Raw genomic sequence first — 18,363 nt, 5'->3', positions numbered from 1 at the left:
TATACATAATATGTAAGTATATATATTATATATATAATTTTTATAAATTTATGTAAGAGAAATTGCATTTTTTTTTTCCTGAGAATAAATGGCTCTACCCTGGTTTTGAAAACAAAAACAAGGTTGCAGTTGGTGAACCTGTGCAAAGGCTTCTTCTCTCCCTCAAATCCAACCACTTGTACGTAGCAGTGCCTCTTTACTCCGTATGCCCCTACTCCAAGAGCTAATCAGCTCTGAGATGATGGTGTTGATCATACATGTGCAACGTGTGCTTAAAAACAAACAAAGAAACACAAAATCCTAGCTGGCAACACTTTTTCTCTGTACTGCTATTCATTAACAATATTGCATTAGTGGACATCTTCATGAGGAGTAGCAAATGGGTATGACAACCTCCAGAATAGAGGAAGCGCAGCTTAAGTATAGCCTACCATTTTCACAGACAGCACTCAGAAACTTCATAGGTATGAAGCTCAGTACTCAATTAAATACAAATAAGGAGACTTCAGGATTTATGGTGTAAGTTAGAGGTATTTTTGTACATAATTCATGACGGACTTCGCAGAACTCAATTAATTTACAGTAGTCTGTAAAGAACAAAAATAAATCAAAGCTATACGTATGGAAATGCCTATGCATGGAAAATAGAGAAATAAGATAAACTGAATATTGTAAAATTCAGTGTCAAGATTTGAGTGGTGTACCACCATGGACGTAATTTTTTGTGTGCCAAGTTTATTTTTTCATTTATAAATGAAATCATGAAGCTAGAGTTTTAAGAGAGAAGGAATGGCAGGTGTTTCCTGTAGATTGATTGTGTAGGTGCCTAAGCAAAGATTTGCAGAGCAGCCTTAGGCAGACTTTAATGGCAAGCTCAGTCAGTGCTGTCATTTCAATTATACACAAACAGCAGGACACAATAAAACAATAACTTTACAGATATATTTTTAAGCAATAAGCTTCAACTTTTTTTTACACTCCAGCCACCTTCCATGCCCAAACAGGATTTCATGGCAGCAGGGAGGTAACTTATCCCCTTTAACAATAGCATGAGGGCTGCTTCAAAAGTAATGCCTTCTATTTTATTGTACTGGCTCACAATGTCAGAGGTGGGTGTTGGTGCTCTGGCAGCAGAGGTTGAACTTTCCCACCATATTCTATTACATTTAGTTGCAACAGATGGCAGCAGAGGGGCATTTTGACTAAATGGCATCTGACATGGAAGTGCAGATGAAGCAAAGGTGTGTCACTGAATTCTTTCGTGTGAAAAAACATCACCCATTGACATTCACCAACACTTGCTGAATGTTTGTGGAGATCAAAAGAGTGGATATTGGCATGGTGGTGGGTGGTGCGACAGTGGGCCATCTCCACTGATGAATGAAGGCTTTCTTTCATCACTGGCAAAGGTACGTAGCTAATGGTGGCATTTTGCAGGTGAGAATTTGCTTTATCGAAAAGTGTAATTGTCTCTTTGAATCTGTCATAGCTTTTGTGGAAATAAATAGGAGGCATTACTTTTGGAGTGACCTACATACTAACCATGCAACATGGTGACACATGACCTCTGACACCTGCTTGATGCTCCTGCAGCTTTAGACCATCAAAAGGAATATCCCCAAAACTAAGATGAAAATGAGAAGAAAAAAAAAAGTTTAATCTTAGCTCTGTTCAATCAACTTCTTCAATTCAACACATACTTCATCTATTCTCTTCCACAAACTGATAATGAGTTTCACGATGACTCCTCATGTAGGGTATCAACATACCACAGGCAGATGTGTCTTCAAGTGTAATAGCATGTCCATGCACTGAGGTCAGCAGGAAGGCAGTAGTAAAGCACTCAGAATGGAGAAGCTTTCTACCTGAGGCATTAGGCAACCAATTTCATCAAGTCTTCACTTTGTGGTTAAGTGATGCTCCGTAATTGCAGCTGCTCCAAGCAGGTAAGGGAGGAGGAGGTACCAGCAGTACCAGGATGGCAACAGTGCTGATCTTCTGGGTTTTTTTCTTCCAATTGTTTCACACAGTCTTACCTCACATATCGAACACAAAAAGCAACAAAGCAGCAGCCAACCAGTGCCACCATTGATGCTGAAATCACAGTGACTGCACTGCCGGCAACACTGACCAAGAGACCAAGGCCCACACCAAGAATGATCTGTGCCAGCTGGACCATGCAGGTGAGAGCAGCACAGTCAATGCCCTTGCCTCTCCCGTGCTCCATGCCTTGTTCTTTCTGCTGCAGATTCAGGTCCTGGAAATAAACACAAACAAGACTTAAACAGGACTTAAACATAAGCTGAATCCCTCATGCCATGGCATCCAGATGCAGCAAAACAGGCCAATAGCTCTCTGCTTCCTTTCTGGTTTTAGTGTCTGTCCCACAGAGGTTACAAAATTCAAACAGAGATTGTTCAAGTGATAACGATTTTTCCAAACTGTCCTGTTTCCCTCATCAGCAACTTTATCTCTTCTCTCAAGGGAAGAACTGAAACTTGATCAGAAAAAATGACTGCTTCCTTGAAGTACAGCTCTACTTGAGCTCTGGCAAACTAGAACAAGAAGAAAATTTCACATGGCAGGACACCTCATCAAGAATATTTTAGCTCCAACTCTCACATGGCTGAATCACAGAATCACCTAAGAGTAATGTAGTGGAAAAAAAAATAGAAAAGACCTTCAAGGTCAAGTCCAACCATACAGGGATCTTCAGGGGAATACTGAATCATACTACATCCCACAATTTGTTCTAATGGAGCTCTGTGATCTGAAGTTATACTAGATGCTCTGAAGTTACGTCTCAGAGCATATGAAAGAGTTCAGTATTAAAACCTAAGTGTGATGTTTTTATTGCTAAAAAAAATTCTGAAAATGAATGAAGAGACAAATTCCTCTACATACAGAACACAATCGTTAATTATTTAAATTAAAATTGCATACATATTTGAGCAAAAGCCTTCATTTATGGTATATGAGCATCTCATACACAACCTCACCCGCTGTGAGGTTTGGAGAACACTGAATCAGTTTGTTTAGAGCTGCGAGACTCCAACCAGGAAGATCTTCAAAACTGCAATGGACAAGACCATGGACAACCTGCTCATGGTGACATTACTTGCACAGAGGTGTTGGACCAGATGATCTCTGGAGATTCCTTAAAGACTCAGGTTTAATTTTGTGAACCCTTTCCACAAAGACCTATTCTATTTCACAATATAATTACATGATGATAACTAGATGTTTATTGTTCTTACTGCTGTTTGGCGAGGTTTGCACTGTAACAGACAGTTTCCATGCTGTACTCTAGCTGAGCTGCTCTTTCCTAGTATCCAAATGCTCTTGACTGTGATTAGGATGCTTTTTGCAACACCTATTACACTGCCTTTGAGTTTTACCACACAAAGCTGAAAAGCAGCAGAAGCCAATAGTGCCTTCTTAATCCAGCAGGACTGAAAATGAATTAGGGTCCTAGGGAATGGCAGTGTGGAACAGGAATTGAAATGGCAGCAATTTAAAACCCAGCGTATGATATTGGTAGGTTATACACTAAGGAAAGATGTCTGTTCTTTGTTCTAAAATAATGCAGTGTTTTCAATTCAAGACACAGGTTTTTTTAATTACATTTATTTTGTTGGGCTGTGCCCAGCATTCCTATGTGTCAGTTGTTCCTACCACATAATATGAATGTGTAAGTGAATGTAATTTTGCACTTGACGTTTCCTTTTCTATGATACTTTTTCTATCATCTCATACATTATAGGAGATTTAAGACAAACCAAATTCTGTTAATGTCAGATCTAACATACGATTGTCATTTGTCAAAAGTCACAGCCATCTGCCAAGTGCTCCTATAAATGACATTTGAAGATATTAGCTTATTATATTTTAAGTCCATGTACATTTCAGCATATTTCATTTCACTTTTGTTTTGGAACAGGTCTGATTCAGAACTGCGCTGTAATTTTGCCTTTATCTCCTCTCTCTGATTTGGTTGTCTCAAGGTCAGGATTGTGATCTCACCCTAAACTGGGTTCAAACCTTGCACTTTGTAAAATCTGTCTGAAACTCTACATTGTAATTCTTCCTTATTGGAAAGAACAGAAATTAACTGAAAAATGATTAAGCAGATCTATGAAATATTTAATCAACTTGAAATGTCCTCATAGGATTCTTCGACTATTTTAGAGTTTCCTCGTGTTCATCGTTCAGATGGTGATGTTGAGAAATCATACAGAATAGTAGGAGGTACTCTCAGGGCTTAATATAGTCCCATTTCAACAATGTTTTTTATAGCTGGTTTAAACTGTCTTTTGTTGTGTTTCAGTATTTTCTTTATTCATTTCTTCAAATGCCACTGGACATAATGAAAACTTTTCCTTAGTTCTTCCAATTCTCCTTTATCCTGCTTGTTTCTGACTTTCTTACCAACTTGCTAGAATGTTTCCATTGAAGACTACAACGCCTTAAAACATGTGAAGGTCCAGCTGAGCCTAGAAACATGACATGAAGAGCTCAGGATTTTCCAGATTCCCTTCGCAAACAGAATGTGAGGGACCAAAAAGAATGCCAGAAGAGTAAGAACACAGAATACAACTTCCTACAGAACTACACAAAACTTTTTGTGCTTGAACTGCATATCATTATTAGATAATAGGTTTTCATAACACTCTGCAGTTAGCTAAAGCTTCTGGTGGCCTTCACAGGGTGGTTATTAACCCCAGGGACTCAGAAGTCAGCTCCTCAGCTAACATGAACCAAACTCATCTTCCCTGAAGTAACAGCAGCTACTCGTACTGAGCCCCAGCTGCCCCTTTACTTTTAAAGAGTACAAAAAAACCTTAGTGATTTAGATTTTATTCTCAGGCAGGAAATCCTTGAAGACAACAGAGGTTGGCTGGATCTCTATAAGCAGCTTGCAGCCTCAGCACATACTGCAATTGGCCTTATCTCAGTTGTGATTATTCTTTGTCTTAATGTGGAACTATGGAAACTCTCTGGAGCTGGGGCCTTAGCTGAGGGCTGTCATCTAGTTTCAACACAGCTTATAATATCAGTGTTGTTTAATAAAGATCTCTATTAACAGAAACTTTCTGTTCATATCATGTCACCATAAACAGTTTGAAATTTATAATTTTAAACCCATTCACCCCTTCTACCAATGTTCAGCCAAAATAGACTAAACAGATTCAAACAGACACAAATTTGCCCTTTCTTACACTTTCGACTTACCTCTTCTTCTTTGTGATACTCTGCAATGAGCTGGAACGGCACAGTATACAGAGTGCTGGACATGACTCCAAAAAGTGAACACAGAACCAAAGTGGAATAGACATTGGGAAACAAGCCAATCAACCCAGTGCCTAGTCCAAAAAGTAGGTATCCAATGAAATAAAGTCCCTTTAATCCTGTGTATGGTAGAAGGACTTTCTGCAGGTCTGTGGAAAGAAAGAGAAATTGTTGCCAAGAGTGAATCATAACAAGCAACATTTCATCAGGGAATTCATTTAGGAGTTTTGTTTTGTAAGATGCAGTGAAGGGGAAAGGCTTACTGATTTTAAAAGTTGCTTGAAATTACTGTGGTTACAAATTTGCTGCAGAATGCTTCTTTCTGATACTCTTACTCTGGCATTACCATCTCAGAGAAGTTGTTAACAGCGGTTCTGGAAGGACCACCCCCATGGACAACTTGAGACATTTCCGCTGTTCAGTTGCAATAAAAACATTTGGCATCAACCTCTGTCTGAGCTCAGAGTGGCGCTACAGAAATGCCTGTAGTTGAGCTCCAAATGGGATTTCCCTCAGGCTCTTGTAGATGCTCAATTCTCAAAACACTACTAGTTTTTGGATTGTAAGATTTTTTTTTTTTTTTTTTTAATTCTGAATGAGAGCTATGGTAACATTTATCAAGGAAACTTGCTAATATATTTACACACAATTTTGGAGAACAAGGTCTATGTTTTTGGCAAGGCCTTCCATGTAATTATAATAAAGTTTATTTGTGAGGAATGCAGATGGCAAGAAGCCACAGAATCACAGAATCACAGAATCACAGAATCACCCGGGTTGGAAGGGACCTCAAGGATCATGTAGTTCCAACCCCCCTGCCTAGCAGGGCCACCAAACATCCACATTTAGACCAGGTTGCCCAGGACCCCGTCCAACCTGGCCTTGAACACGTCCAAGGATGGGGCATCCACAACCTCCCTGGGCAGCCCGTTCCAGGGCCTAACCACTCTCCTTGTATAGAACTTCCCCCTAACATCCAACCTAAATCTTCCCTCCTTCAACTTCGATCCATTTCCCCTAGTCCTGCTGTTGTCAGCCCTTTTGAAGAGTTTACTCCCCTCGTGGGTGTAGGTTCCCTTCAGGTATTGATAGGCTGCAATGAGGTCACCCCGCAGCCTTCTCTTCTCCAGGCTGAACAAGCCCAGCTCCCTCAGCCTGTCCTCATAGGGGAGGTGCTCCAGCCCCCTGATCATCTTAGTGCCCCCTGATCATCAAGCCAAGAGAGGGCCTTTTGTAAACCTATAGCTACAGGACTGCTAGGTGAAAAAGTATCTCAGAATGATGCACACAGCATCCATTTCACTCTGACTTTTGGCTTTAAAATGATTTTCGGTGCTCAGGGTCAATTCACATGAAGGACAATGCCTTTCTCCCAGAGAGACACCTTTTCATGTTGTCCAGGCAAGAACTGCTCATGCTAAGATACAGGTTTCTAATGCTGCTGAGAATGTAATACTTGTTAAAATTTTCATGGGGGGGGGGGAAAGACATCATCAGTTATTTTGGCACTTTTTTTTTTTTTTTTCTTTATTTTTTTTTTTTTTTTTTTTAGGAATAGTGAACAGCAAAGAGGTTTTTGTTTGTTTGTTTGTTTGTTTTTCATAACAGTGCTGGAGTACATTCCTGGATACTTACAAGAATAGGCTGAAGATGCAATTGCATTGATGCACAACCCCCAGCATCCAACCTCCACTCCTCTTCTGTAGGTATGGTAAAGTGTGGAGTTATGAGAAGCATAAGGACTACCCTGGTACACAACCTAAAGAGACCACAAAGATCACAAAAGGCAAGGAATTATTGCATATATAGAATACCTCCTGCACAGAAAGACTGGCTAGCACCCAGGAAATCTTTCAACGAGTGCCCTCATCACCTCTGTGTTGTACTCTGTATTTCACACGCATTTCTGCCAGACTCTCACACACCAGGCTCTTCCTCATTTCCTGCCCTTACTTTTGCCTGTGTTAGCCACTCTATAAATACTCATCTGCTCTTTTTTCTTTGGGTGTTTCTCATTTTTTATTCTCCTTCTCTCTCCACTTCTGCCTTCTTGCTTAATCTGCTTACTCCTAACTTAGCTACAATTTCTTTTTCCAGACCTACCCCCACACACTCAATTTTTTCCACTCGGTCAATCCCTTATTTGGCCGCTTATCCAGGCAAGCAAAATCCTTTCTTCTATTTCTTTCTTCTTTAGTTGTTCATATACACTGAAGGAAACAAAAACTACCTCTTGTTTCTTCCACAGAGAGAGAAAAATCAAAAACACTAAGGCAAGGAAATGTAGACTTATGGGGAGCCAGAGTCATGTCTTCAAGTTCATAACAATACCTTCATTTGGTTTTGATGGAGAAGGAAATGCTATGAGGAGAGAAAAGCAAGAGGATTTTACACTTTTACCTGTCCCATGAAATCCGTGAAGAAGAGCATGTTGGACAGGAAAGCCATCCATCCAAAGAGGTGGCTCACACACAGATAGCGATAATGGGATGGCATGCTTAAAAGAGTCTTCAAGAGTGATTTAAGTGTCATCCGCCTTTGAGCCTAAAAGCAAGTATTCAACAATAATATTGCATGACAGCCCTTAATGCCAATAAAATTCTGACAGTACGTGGAGAAGACCTCTGTGTCTTTTCATGTTAAAATTCCAAAGTTATTTTGTTTTTGCTAGAATGGGTTGGTTGGGTGCTAAACGTCCTTCGCTACATATTTGATTTGTGGAATCGTTGCCTAATAAAGTCATCTGAAAGATGACAGGGACTCTCCAAGAGCTGGGGTACATCACAGTGGTATTTCCTGCTTTACCAGTCGTTAGGATTATTACTAGGCAAAACTTTCTGCCAAAACAGATTCAGTGGAGTTTCAAAAACCAAATCAAAATAAACCAATAAGCACCAAAAGAACTTCTTCCTGGGGGACAATCAGCTTACCACTGCAGATTTAAAGCTGCCATAGAAAAAATGAAAATCAAAAATATTTCCTCAGAATTAAAATACATCATCTGTAGAATACTGCATTTTTTATAGTTTCCATTCCCTACTAAATTTTGTGTTCCACCTATTTTGGTATACAAACACTATGAAATTTTCTCTATGGACTGCATCCTCCCTCAAAAAGCAGTGAGAGACAGTGATTTGTAACAGGAGAAGTAGCACCCAAAATAGGAGATGCAGCAAAAACCCTACTGGGTCCAGTACCTGAACATCTCCAGTCTTGTGGGAAAAACAACACATTTCAAAATCAAAACCTGGTGGGAATACATTAAAAAAAATCTCACTGACTGGGAAGAAAATTCTGACCATCTTCAATGTTCTATTTTATCTCTTTCTCCTCATCTGAACTTTCTGCTGAAAACCTCAGTCTCTTTTTCAATCACATTCATTGGTGTCATAGCTTCAGGTGGGATGAAATTGTTTTCATCAGTGTCTGATATGATGCTGTTTTGGCTCTAGGAGAAGAACAATGTTGATATAACACACAGTGTTTATAGTTGCTGCCAAGCAGTGTTGTACAGAGACAAACCCATTTGCAGCAAAGGGCCTAAGGACTTGGGAAGGAGCAGAATTAGGATGGCTCACTTAAAACATCCTGAAGGGTATTCCATAGCATATGACATCGAGTGGAAGGAATTTGAAGGGAGCTGGAGAGCTTGTCTCACTCTCTCGCACTGCAAGGCAGTGAGCTGGGCATCAGCTGAGAGGTGGTGAGAAACTGCTTGTGCATGAGTTGTTATATACATTCATATACACATATTTATTTGTCATCATTATTATCCTTTTCATTTTCTCTATCATAGTAAATAGTTTTACCTAAACCCATAAGTTCTGTTTGTTTTCTTCCTTTTGATTCTCTCCCCATCCCACTAGGAAGGGCTGGAGTGGGCAGAAGACTGTGTGGTGCTCAACATTCTGCTGGGTTAAACCACAACAATCAGATCACTGCTATCACTTGATTTTTCTCAGTACACCATTAATTCCTTTCAGTGTTCTAGCTACTTTTCACAGCTCTGCCTTTTGAACTAGGCTATGCTGCAAGCTGCTCTATGAAAGATCACCACATATAAAGTTAGAAAATATTTTACTCCAGTGAGAGGTTTTTAATCCTCATAGGAATTCATTTTGCTGACTTCTACCTTGAACTGCATACTGTGTAAAACCCTTGGAATTTCTCTTGGCATCACTGTCTCTTTTAACTGTGTTTTAAACAGGGAAAATTATAAATTCTCTACAGTTATACAAATAATAATAATAATAATAATAAATCTCATACTGACTCATTGTTTCAAGGATAATTGCTATTTTTTTACTTAGCTTATATAATTTCTTCAACTCTTCCACGCAGTTATTTAAAATAGTCTTCCTAATCTCAGTATAATGTCAGGGTACTACAAGGAACATCGCTGTAATTACAAATGATAATTTGACATCTAGAGAGGAATGTTTGATCTCTATTTAGATAATTTAGAAAGTGGAAATGGAAAAAAGTGTTTACTGCATATATTCAATACTTAACAGCAAACACTTTCTACACAGTTATTTGTAAATGAAGTTCTGAAGTCTGCCTCTGTTTAAGTGGTTTATCCTTCAAAAGTTCACAATACCCAACCCATTCCCCTATAAAATCACCACAACTTAAGGCCTAAGATGACTATTATGGACAGAGAGGGATCCATAGTAGAGGTTTTACAGCAGATCCTCAGTGACTTTGCACCAAAGCAAATAACAGAAGTAGAATAACTTTGGATTTTTATTCATACTGTAAGGGATCAAATCTCATTAATAACCTTGGAAGCAATTTGTATGCAAGAGCATATTCCTTAATTTAGATGAAATAGGGCCATGATGCCCACCGTGAAATAAAAAAGAGACGGGAAACCAAACCATTTCTTCAAGGAAGCAATTACAGTAATGAATGAATTTGTAAAGCATGTGCCACAGGAGACAGAACACTTTGGTGGTGAGAGCGTCTAGAATCTATCCAAGCCTGGACACATCGAAGGAACATGAGACAGATCAAAGCTCAGCAAACGACAGGCTGTCCAACTGAAAACTTACAAAGGAGGGCAATTGCACAAACTGGCCCACAGTAAACATCAGAGCTATACCTAGGGTGTCAGATGTTAGTGATTCACTGGGATTCTTGCCAAGCCAAAGGCTACCCCAATGCATCCCCTGCTTCCCTGGCTTCCTGCAAGGAATGTTCTCTGTGGGGGAAATGGCTCTTTTTCATTCACTTTCCATTATTTCAAAGCCCATGCTGACCAGTCAGTGCAACCAAGCATCTCTGACAATTCAGAGAACAATCAGAGTGAATAGTGCTGGTGAAGTTTACTGTGCCCCAAGCCGGGTGGGTAAGCAGGAAGCACACTGCAGTGTGCCAACCATGCTCTGCTAACAAACTGTTGCTTTGTTTGTGCATCTGGTATTCTCATCAGTCAGTGCCCATCTTTTAGTCTAGCTTTTTGTAGTGTGTAGCGCGATAATATTCTTGTTTGGTTTAGAAATAACAAATGCTATTAGAATACAAATGATAAATAGTAAAAGACAATAAATGAATTGTAATGGTAGCTTAAACTTTAGTTTAGGTTTCCATCATATCTAACTTAACCACCTGAGTATTCTTGGTAATTTTTAGCTGATTTCCCAAGACTTGTATACACAATATATACCTAACAAAACTAAGAGATAAGAAGTGAAGTTAAAGCAACAGGTGACTGTTTTATTATTCATTGCCATACTTGGATACAGACACATATTAGCCTTTGTGTGAATAGGATACCATGAAAGTGCAGAGAGGATTCCTGTTGATGACTTTTAGTGGTGAAAACCACTATCTGTTCCTAAGAGTATCCTACTTACATCTCTCTAGATGTTTTTCAGGTAGATTCACCTTCTCCTAGCTGTCTTAAATTGCAGCAATCTCTCATAAGATCAAAAAATAAACAAACACCACTGATTACCCGAAGTACAAGTTCCTCTCTGCCATCCCAAAGTTATGCCAAAGGCACAGCCCCAGCAACACTTAAAATTAAAATCGCCCCAGAAGTGATGTAGTATTGTTGCTTAGGCAATTTCAGACAAATCAGTGTCATCAATAAATCCTCAGTGGAACAGCGAGTGGCAGCCAATGGAGCATGGAATGAACTTTCATGTACTACATGTATTAGTACGTTGATTTCAATGGGAGTCACAGATTTATATCAAATATCATTGCTCTGTAGCTCCTGTCCACAATGTGATGTTAGTTCTACAGGGACTAATAGAAAAATTAGATCATCTTGACAAAATTTAGATGGGTAGGATATGAAGAAACTGACACAGAGTAGAAAACTGTATTTGGCTCTCCCTCAACCCTGCCAAAGCATCAGAAAGCATCAGGACAAGTTAGTTTCTGTCCCACTTGCTGGAAATACCTTGTAAATAACCAAAGAGAAAAGAAAGACTTTGATCTGACCCTTTATCCAGGTCAAAAGAAGAAAGAATCCAGAAGGAATATTTTTCTGAATATGTGTGTGAAAGGACTCTATTTCAGTTAGCCAGCAATAGCTAATTAAAAGGCTGCTGATGGTCTTCAGTAATGAAATGACTGGGTTATAAAATCGTCTCTGTTCTTACCTCTGTACATGATGTGTCAGTACCTTTCTTCGGCTTACTTGTAGCATTTAAGTCAGTACATGATAAGTATCCTTTCTTGATTTCCTCTATGGAGCTGTACTTATAGGGCTCAGTCACTTCCAACAAGAGCTTTGTCTCTTCATTGTCACATCTGAGTGGGACTTCAGGAATACTGCGTAGATGTACAATAAGGCAGATGAGGAAAACCAAGGCTGACAAGAGGAAAATCACCTGGAATTCTGACGTCAAGGTGTATCCTAGTACAGTTTCACCCCAGTCCACAGCACCTGTCAGGTAGCCCAGCGCTCCTCCTAAGCCTACAGGGGAGAAAAAGGGTGAAAGAAAATCTACTGGCATTTATAAATAAACAGTATACAACACTTGTGTGTTTCCCTCTAGAAACAGTGTGATTCCCTCTAGAAATGACTGGATAATCACTCCTCAGATATCAGGATATTCACTCCTCAGGCGTCAGCATATACAACAAGTATCAAAATAAATTGGAACTCAGAGGTAATCACACATGCAAGCACCTATCAAAATATGAAACAAGATATCCTCAGGTCTGGAGAGAGCTGTGCAAGGGCTCTCAAAAAAGACCTCAATATATAGCAACATGGGACTCCATCATTTTTCCAGCAAATACTCTGCATGACTCAGAAACACTTCCTTAAGGCTATCTTTCCTCTGAAACTGAATAATATTAAACAAAACTCTACTGGAATGTGCTCTTTAAAAAGCATTTATGGATCAAACAATTTTTCTATTATATCAAGCAGAGTTTGTAAATTGTACCTTAGGTAGATGGCTCTAGGCGGAAATATTGCTTCCATGTGACTTATCTTTTCGAAAGGGACTACAATTAAAAACAGGGTTTTGTAATCCCTGAAATCCAAGTATCTCTCCACTAGGAGAGACGCCACTATGTCTCAGTGTTAATAAAAGAAGAATTCATTCTCTTTTATTTATTTATTTTCTTTAAACAATTTCTTTCTTTGCTGATAGGGCACACAGTTTGAGAGGCACAAGGAAGAACACACTGCTGCATTCAGCACATGGTTCCGGTAGAGAAAGCGCTTGTCCAGTCCTGCCCTCCCTGGTATCCAGGTGGCTCAGGAGGATGGAGAAGTGGCCCAGCACAGAGCATTTGAAGGATTGGAAGCATTTCTACCCTTCTGCTTAGGGAACTGAAGACGTGTGGTGGAACCATTCTGTGCAACAAAAAGAAACAGAAATAACAAGGCTTACATTTGCCTCACCTAAAAACCATGGTATTGTAATTCCATTCTGGGTTTTCTGTACTTATTTTCCTCTTACGTGTGATACAGCCCTCCTCTGTTATGTCTAACTGAATCCTGCAGGGCCTGTATCACTGCTTGTTTTAATGAAGAACAATTAAGCAGTTAATGTCTTCTGGAAGAAAACCTACACTCAATGTTTGCACTGCAGCTCACATTTGATGCTTGAGGGGTTTTTTGCATATTGTTTTGACTAAAAGTAATCATGGCATTGGAATGCACAGCCTGCAAGTTGTGTCAGATATATACCATGTGTCTTCTTTTTGTCTCAGTGGTCTTGTTATAACATCAATACACTTAGTTTCACATTTAGACTTAAAATACAGAGAAGGTAGATTGAAGAGCAAAGTCTTGAGGATGTTTAATATAAAAAGAAGGAATTAAATAGTGGAAAAGTGATAACTCAATACACAAAACAGAAGCTGGAAAAATGAAGGAGGAAGGATGCTTCTCTTGTCTGAAAGAGATAGAAAAAAGGAGTGACAAAAGTCAGAAATGTAGAAGATGGATAATATGATTAAATTTTAGGGAATGCAGTTTAAAAGCAAGGGCAGTAGAATGCTGGAACAGGCTTCTCCAAGAGAGCTGTAGACCACTCTCATGGGCAGACTTGACAACTAGAACCATGCAGATGTGGCACTGAGGGTCATGGTTAGCGGGCATGGTGTGGGTGGATTGATGGTTGGACAAGGTGATCTTAGTGGTATTTTCCAGCCTTAATGTCTCTATGATTCTATGCTTCAGGAATGGGCTGGGCAATCACCTATTCAGAAGGGGTTTAGGCATGCACAGCCTTGCTACAGAAAGCATGCGGTGTTGGTCCAAATAACATGGAGAAATCTGTCTGTCCTATATAATGCGAGTTGCCATCACCTCCACTTGCAGCTTGCCATACAAATGAATCAGTTCAATCCATAGCTCTAAACGTGGAAATAAAAACTTTTAAATAGGAAAAACAGCAAGCAGATTTCTGGTGTAGACAGGAATGCACTTCACGACTTGCTCCTCATTCTGTCCAAACAAGTGATTAGAAAAATTTGTGTCTGTTTCTAAAGGCTAAAACTCATTTAAACTCCACATGGCTTTCAGGTTCCCCTGGAATCTGTGCCCAGGTTCAGGATGCAGCTATTTCAAATATCCAAAGTCTGCCCACTGTCTATACTACTGTGTATCACTGTTGGTACTACTGTGCTCTACCAGATGTGCGAGGGGCAGCTGAGGGCCCTGGGTGTGCTGGGCCCGGAGCAGAGGAGCTGAGCAGAGGCCTCATGGCTGCTGCAGCTCCTCACAGGGAGCAGAGGGCAGCGCAGATCACTGCCACAGAGCCTTTGTGCTTCTGTTCTTGCTACAGCTCAGCAAAAATCTGCATCAGCACAGGCTGCATGACTTCTTATCTTGCCTGTTTTTTGTCCAGTGCTGTCACAGTGACTGGTCCCATGCACAGCTGGGAGTGGTGCCATGCACTTCCTGAGTCACATAACAGGTACACAGCATTACGTGTGTTCCTTGTGTGTTTTCTCAACACAGGACAAAGCCTTCTGTTTGGTGCAAGTTTTTTCCCTCTGCAGCAACGTTACAAATGCCTAAAGACAACCGAATGAAGCTCGAGCAGAGCTCATTTTGTGGAAGTTGAGAAGCTATGAATGTTACATAGAATTTCTATTTCTATACTGGCAGGCACCAGATGTAGGACCACCGCTGAAGAATGGATGCTGGCTGCACTGCTGCATATTTGCTCTGTCATGAGCTGAGTAAAAGATTTATTTGTACGGCAAGAAAACAAGTCACTTCCCTAACTTTGGCTTCATCAAAACTTGAAGATCAAAATAAAATGAATAAATACTATTTTATTTATACAATAGTTAATTGTTCTTAATTGAGCCACGCTGTTTTACTGTAAATGGTTAGGCCTGCAGCCTTGTGCAGTAGAGATCTTGCAGCAGCAACCACAAGCTGCAGTTTTCTGTAGCAGTGAAAACCCAGCTACAACAGACCCGTGACTGAAGCACAGAATCAGATGATCAGTTCATTCAAGATTAGTACATAGAGGTTACAAAATCCATGCAATTTCCTTCCCCTCCCTCCAAGTAGGAAGGAAAAGAAGGGATATGAGTACCTGTAAATAGGGCATGATAATGCAGACCCTTCTCTTTATCTTGATGAGAGCAGACATCAAATAAATATGCTTTGATGGGGCCATCAATAAAGTCAGCTGCAAAATCAAAAAGCACTACTCCCAGCATGGTAATGACTATTGCCCATGTCCGCTGCTTGTCTCTTTCACCGATGAAAGCTACAAAACCAAAAAGACTCTCATTGTGACAGCAATACTGCTATGTTTCACAAAACCTCATTTTATCCTTCCAGATTCCTCCAAATCTAAACAATGCTTAGCTATGCATGAGGGACCAGTGATACCAGATTGGCATCTGACAAGTGGGATAACTGGATTTTGAGTCTGTGCAGCACTGAGCTGTGCTAGCTCTCTTTGAGCCATGGATCAGCAGAATCACAGAATCACAGAATGGCCAGGGTTGGAAGGGACCTCAAGGATCAGGAATCTCCAAAGCCCCCTGCCAAGGCAGAGCCACCAACCTCCCCATTTAATACAAAACAACCTGTGAAAACACGCTCCTCCCCCTGAGGAGGAGCCACCAGTCACAACAACAGCAACAATTTTCCAACAAGTCTTTGAGAAGTAACATCTCAAGCTGAACTAGAACAGTGCCTAGGGATGTCAGTCCTATTGGATTTGCACATTCCAGGTGCATTGTTTTCATGGAGTTGTGACTTCTACTGTTCATCAGCATGACACATTCCTGAGTCAAGCCAGTGCTGCAATAATTTAAGATAAATGTTTTGAATGTTAACTCAAGTAAAATAGGAACTAACACTGATTTAGTTAGGATGCATACTACATCATATGAGCAATATCAATCACTTAACACAAGAAGGCAAATTTTAGCTATCAAATACATCTCTGGGCCTAAGCAGTGCTTCACTGTATGAACTGATCAGGCAGAGGTCAACATATAATACTGCAATCACATGCACGAACTACTGAACATTACGTACAGGGTATATAACATGCAGCATTAGGATTGAACATAAACAGACTGCAGTGTTCTTAAGCTCCTTCAGTGCAGCTCAGTAGTGTGATACCCAATTTTAACGCCCAATTTTAAAAGGAAAAAAAAAAAGATCCCCATCCTTCTTTCCAATTCAGAGCAGTAGGGTAAGTTTTGTCTGTCACCAGCACATTCCCCTCACTTACCTGAGACCATCTCGTCCCCATTGAGGTACAAAGCCATGCCTACCAGCATTATGATGCCCAGACCCAGAATGTAAGGTCGCCTCCTGCCCCAGCTACAGGCGCAGTGATCACTGGCAGAACCTACCACGGGCTGCAGCACGAAGCCCAGGATGGGGCTGATGAGCCACACCAGGCTGTACAGGTTCTTGGGCAGCCCTACACTGAGCAGCACCGGCGTGACAAAGGCAGCCTCCACAGCATAGCAGAACTCCCTTCCAAACATCGCCATGCTGTGCATGATCAGCCTTCCTGTTGCTCGCTGCTTGGGCACCAGCACTCCAGTCCTTGCCGTGGAGAGGTGCACAGCCTTCTCCTTCCCTCCTGAGACATCCATGTCTGCCTTGGCCGCGTCAGAAGGGTGTGGAGGAGACTCCTGAAAGCTCTGTTCCATTAAGGTCATTGCTCTGGCTATGCACAGCACTCGGGCAGGTCAGTGCTGCCTGGTGTGGCTGACATGGAGCCCTGATCATATGCCGGGTGCAACTGCTCTGTTCTGGGGGAGGGACTCACATACTTTCATGGCTCCGCGATCACAAGTTATGAAGGAAGGGGGCGGGGAAGTCTGTGTTAACATTAGCAGTTCTGTGCTCTAGGGCGTTTGCAGAGCTCCCAACTATCCTAGACTAATGGGAACACACATCACATGGGAGAGATGCAGGATTAGCCTGACACAAAGCCAGTCATTCCTTTTACTGCTGCAAGTCAGTGGTGCCACCAAGAATGAGGAAACCTCATCTTTTCATTCAGCGAGAGTGCTGACCTGCTGCAGGCAGGGACATAAAAAGGCAAACATCCAGGAAAGATTTCAACAGACTCGAAGAAGAAGACCTACCTGTTGTTCTAGAGTGTCAACAGCAAACAAAAAGCTTGATAGAAATCTGTCAAATCTGGCGAATATTTTTGTATCTGTTCTGTGCTACTCTCAGTACAACTGACTATTCTGTCCATTTCTGAAAAGCAAAGTGTATTGTGATGACTGAATGTTTTTTTTTCTTTCTGGAAGCCTTACTAGGCACACATATATTTGGAAAGCAAACAGAAGGCTTTTAAAGAAATCTACAGCAACATACCCAAAATCCCACCGCTTCAGGTGAGCCACCTGACTGAGGCAGCTAAAGTTAATGGCAGTTTTTGTAACACCACCAAATTTTGGATCAGAACCTAAGTGTGCTGAAGATCATGCTTGGCTATATTTACTCTGCTCCAATACAACCAGATACATATGACTCTAAGCAAATTCTCAGATCTTAGTGTGGAGCAAGGAGTTGGATTTGATGATCGCTGTGGTCCACTCTGACTCAAGATATTCTATGACGATGTGGTAATGCAATGGTATATAACATTCTAATTCATCAAACTGATTACAAATGGGAAACTTAAAATGCTTTTAATAATTGTTAACTAATCTGTCAATGTCTACTAGATAATTCTTGCTTCCATTCAGGTGTTTGTGCAATATAAAAATGAATGTAAAAAGTCTTTTTGTATAGTAGTAATGCAGACACTTTGCCATGACAAATGTAAAATAAAGTGTATCTCAGCTTCGGAAACCTTCACAAGCAACCAGCCTATCTTCAGCAAGATTGAAAAATGACCAAAATTATTTAAAATAACAACCCTTTGTGTCAAAATTCTTCACATACTGAACTAAGGAGGATTATATTTAAATCCACATATAACTAATTATTGTAAATATATATAATTTGTGTTGAAGGAGAAAAGAACGTTTCAAATTACTAATTTTGAAGGAAATAACAACCACTACAGTATAACCTTTGTTTAAAACCTGTGCAACTACCCATGCCTTTCATTTTTCCAGAAAGAAAGTAAAATATCAACATTTGGCAGA

At 40.4% G+C, this 18,363-nt stretch overlaps 1 protein-coding gene across 1 annotated transcript; it reads right to left on the bottom strand.

Moving 5' to 3' along the window:
* Positions 1-1,284: 1,284 nt before the first annotated feature.
* On the bottom strand, positions 1,285-16,928 carry SLC45A2 (solute carrier family 45 member 2). The gene is made up of 7 exons (XM_042825815.1): positions 16,476-16,928; positions 15,318-15,494; positions 11,904-12,220; positions 7,690-7,833; positions 6,925-7,048; positions 5,233-5,438; positions 1,285-2,257 (listed from the first exon to the last, which is right to left on the bottom strand). Exons 1-7 carry the CDS (start codon positions 16,912-16,914, stop codon positions 2,033-2,035), a joined length of 1,632 nt encoding a protein of 543 aa, XP_042681749.1. The 5' UTR covers positions 16,915-16,928; the 3' UTR covers positions 1,285-2,032.
* Positions 16,929-18,363: the final 1,435 nt, after the last annotated feature.

Source organism: Centrocercus urophasianus, unplaced genomic scaffold (assembly GCF_019232065.1).
Source record: "Centrocercus urophasianus isolate 14NV4802_14NV808 unplaced genomic scaffold, USGS_Curo_1.0 seq_25, whole genome shotgun sequence".
NCBI lineage: Eukaryota > Metazoa > Chordata > Aves > Galliformes > Phasianidae > Centrocercus > Centrocercus urophasianus.
This window is presented reverse-complemented; position numbering and strand designations above follow the sequence as displayed.

Coding starts and splice junctions, on each gene's coding strand:
- SLC45A2 (XM_042825815.1), bottom strand. CDS start 16,914: ATGACCTTAATGGAACAGAGCTTTCAGGAGTCTCCTCCACACCCTTCT. Junction 7,834..11,903: donor CTGACACATCATGTACAGAG/GTAAGAACAGAG, acceptor ACTTGCTTTTAG/GCTCAAAGGCGGATGACACT. Junction 7,049..7,689: donor TCACGGATTTCATGGGACAG/GTAAAAGTGTAA, acceptor TGGTCTCTTTAG/GTTGTGTACCAGGGTAGTCC.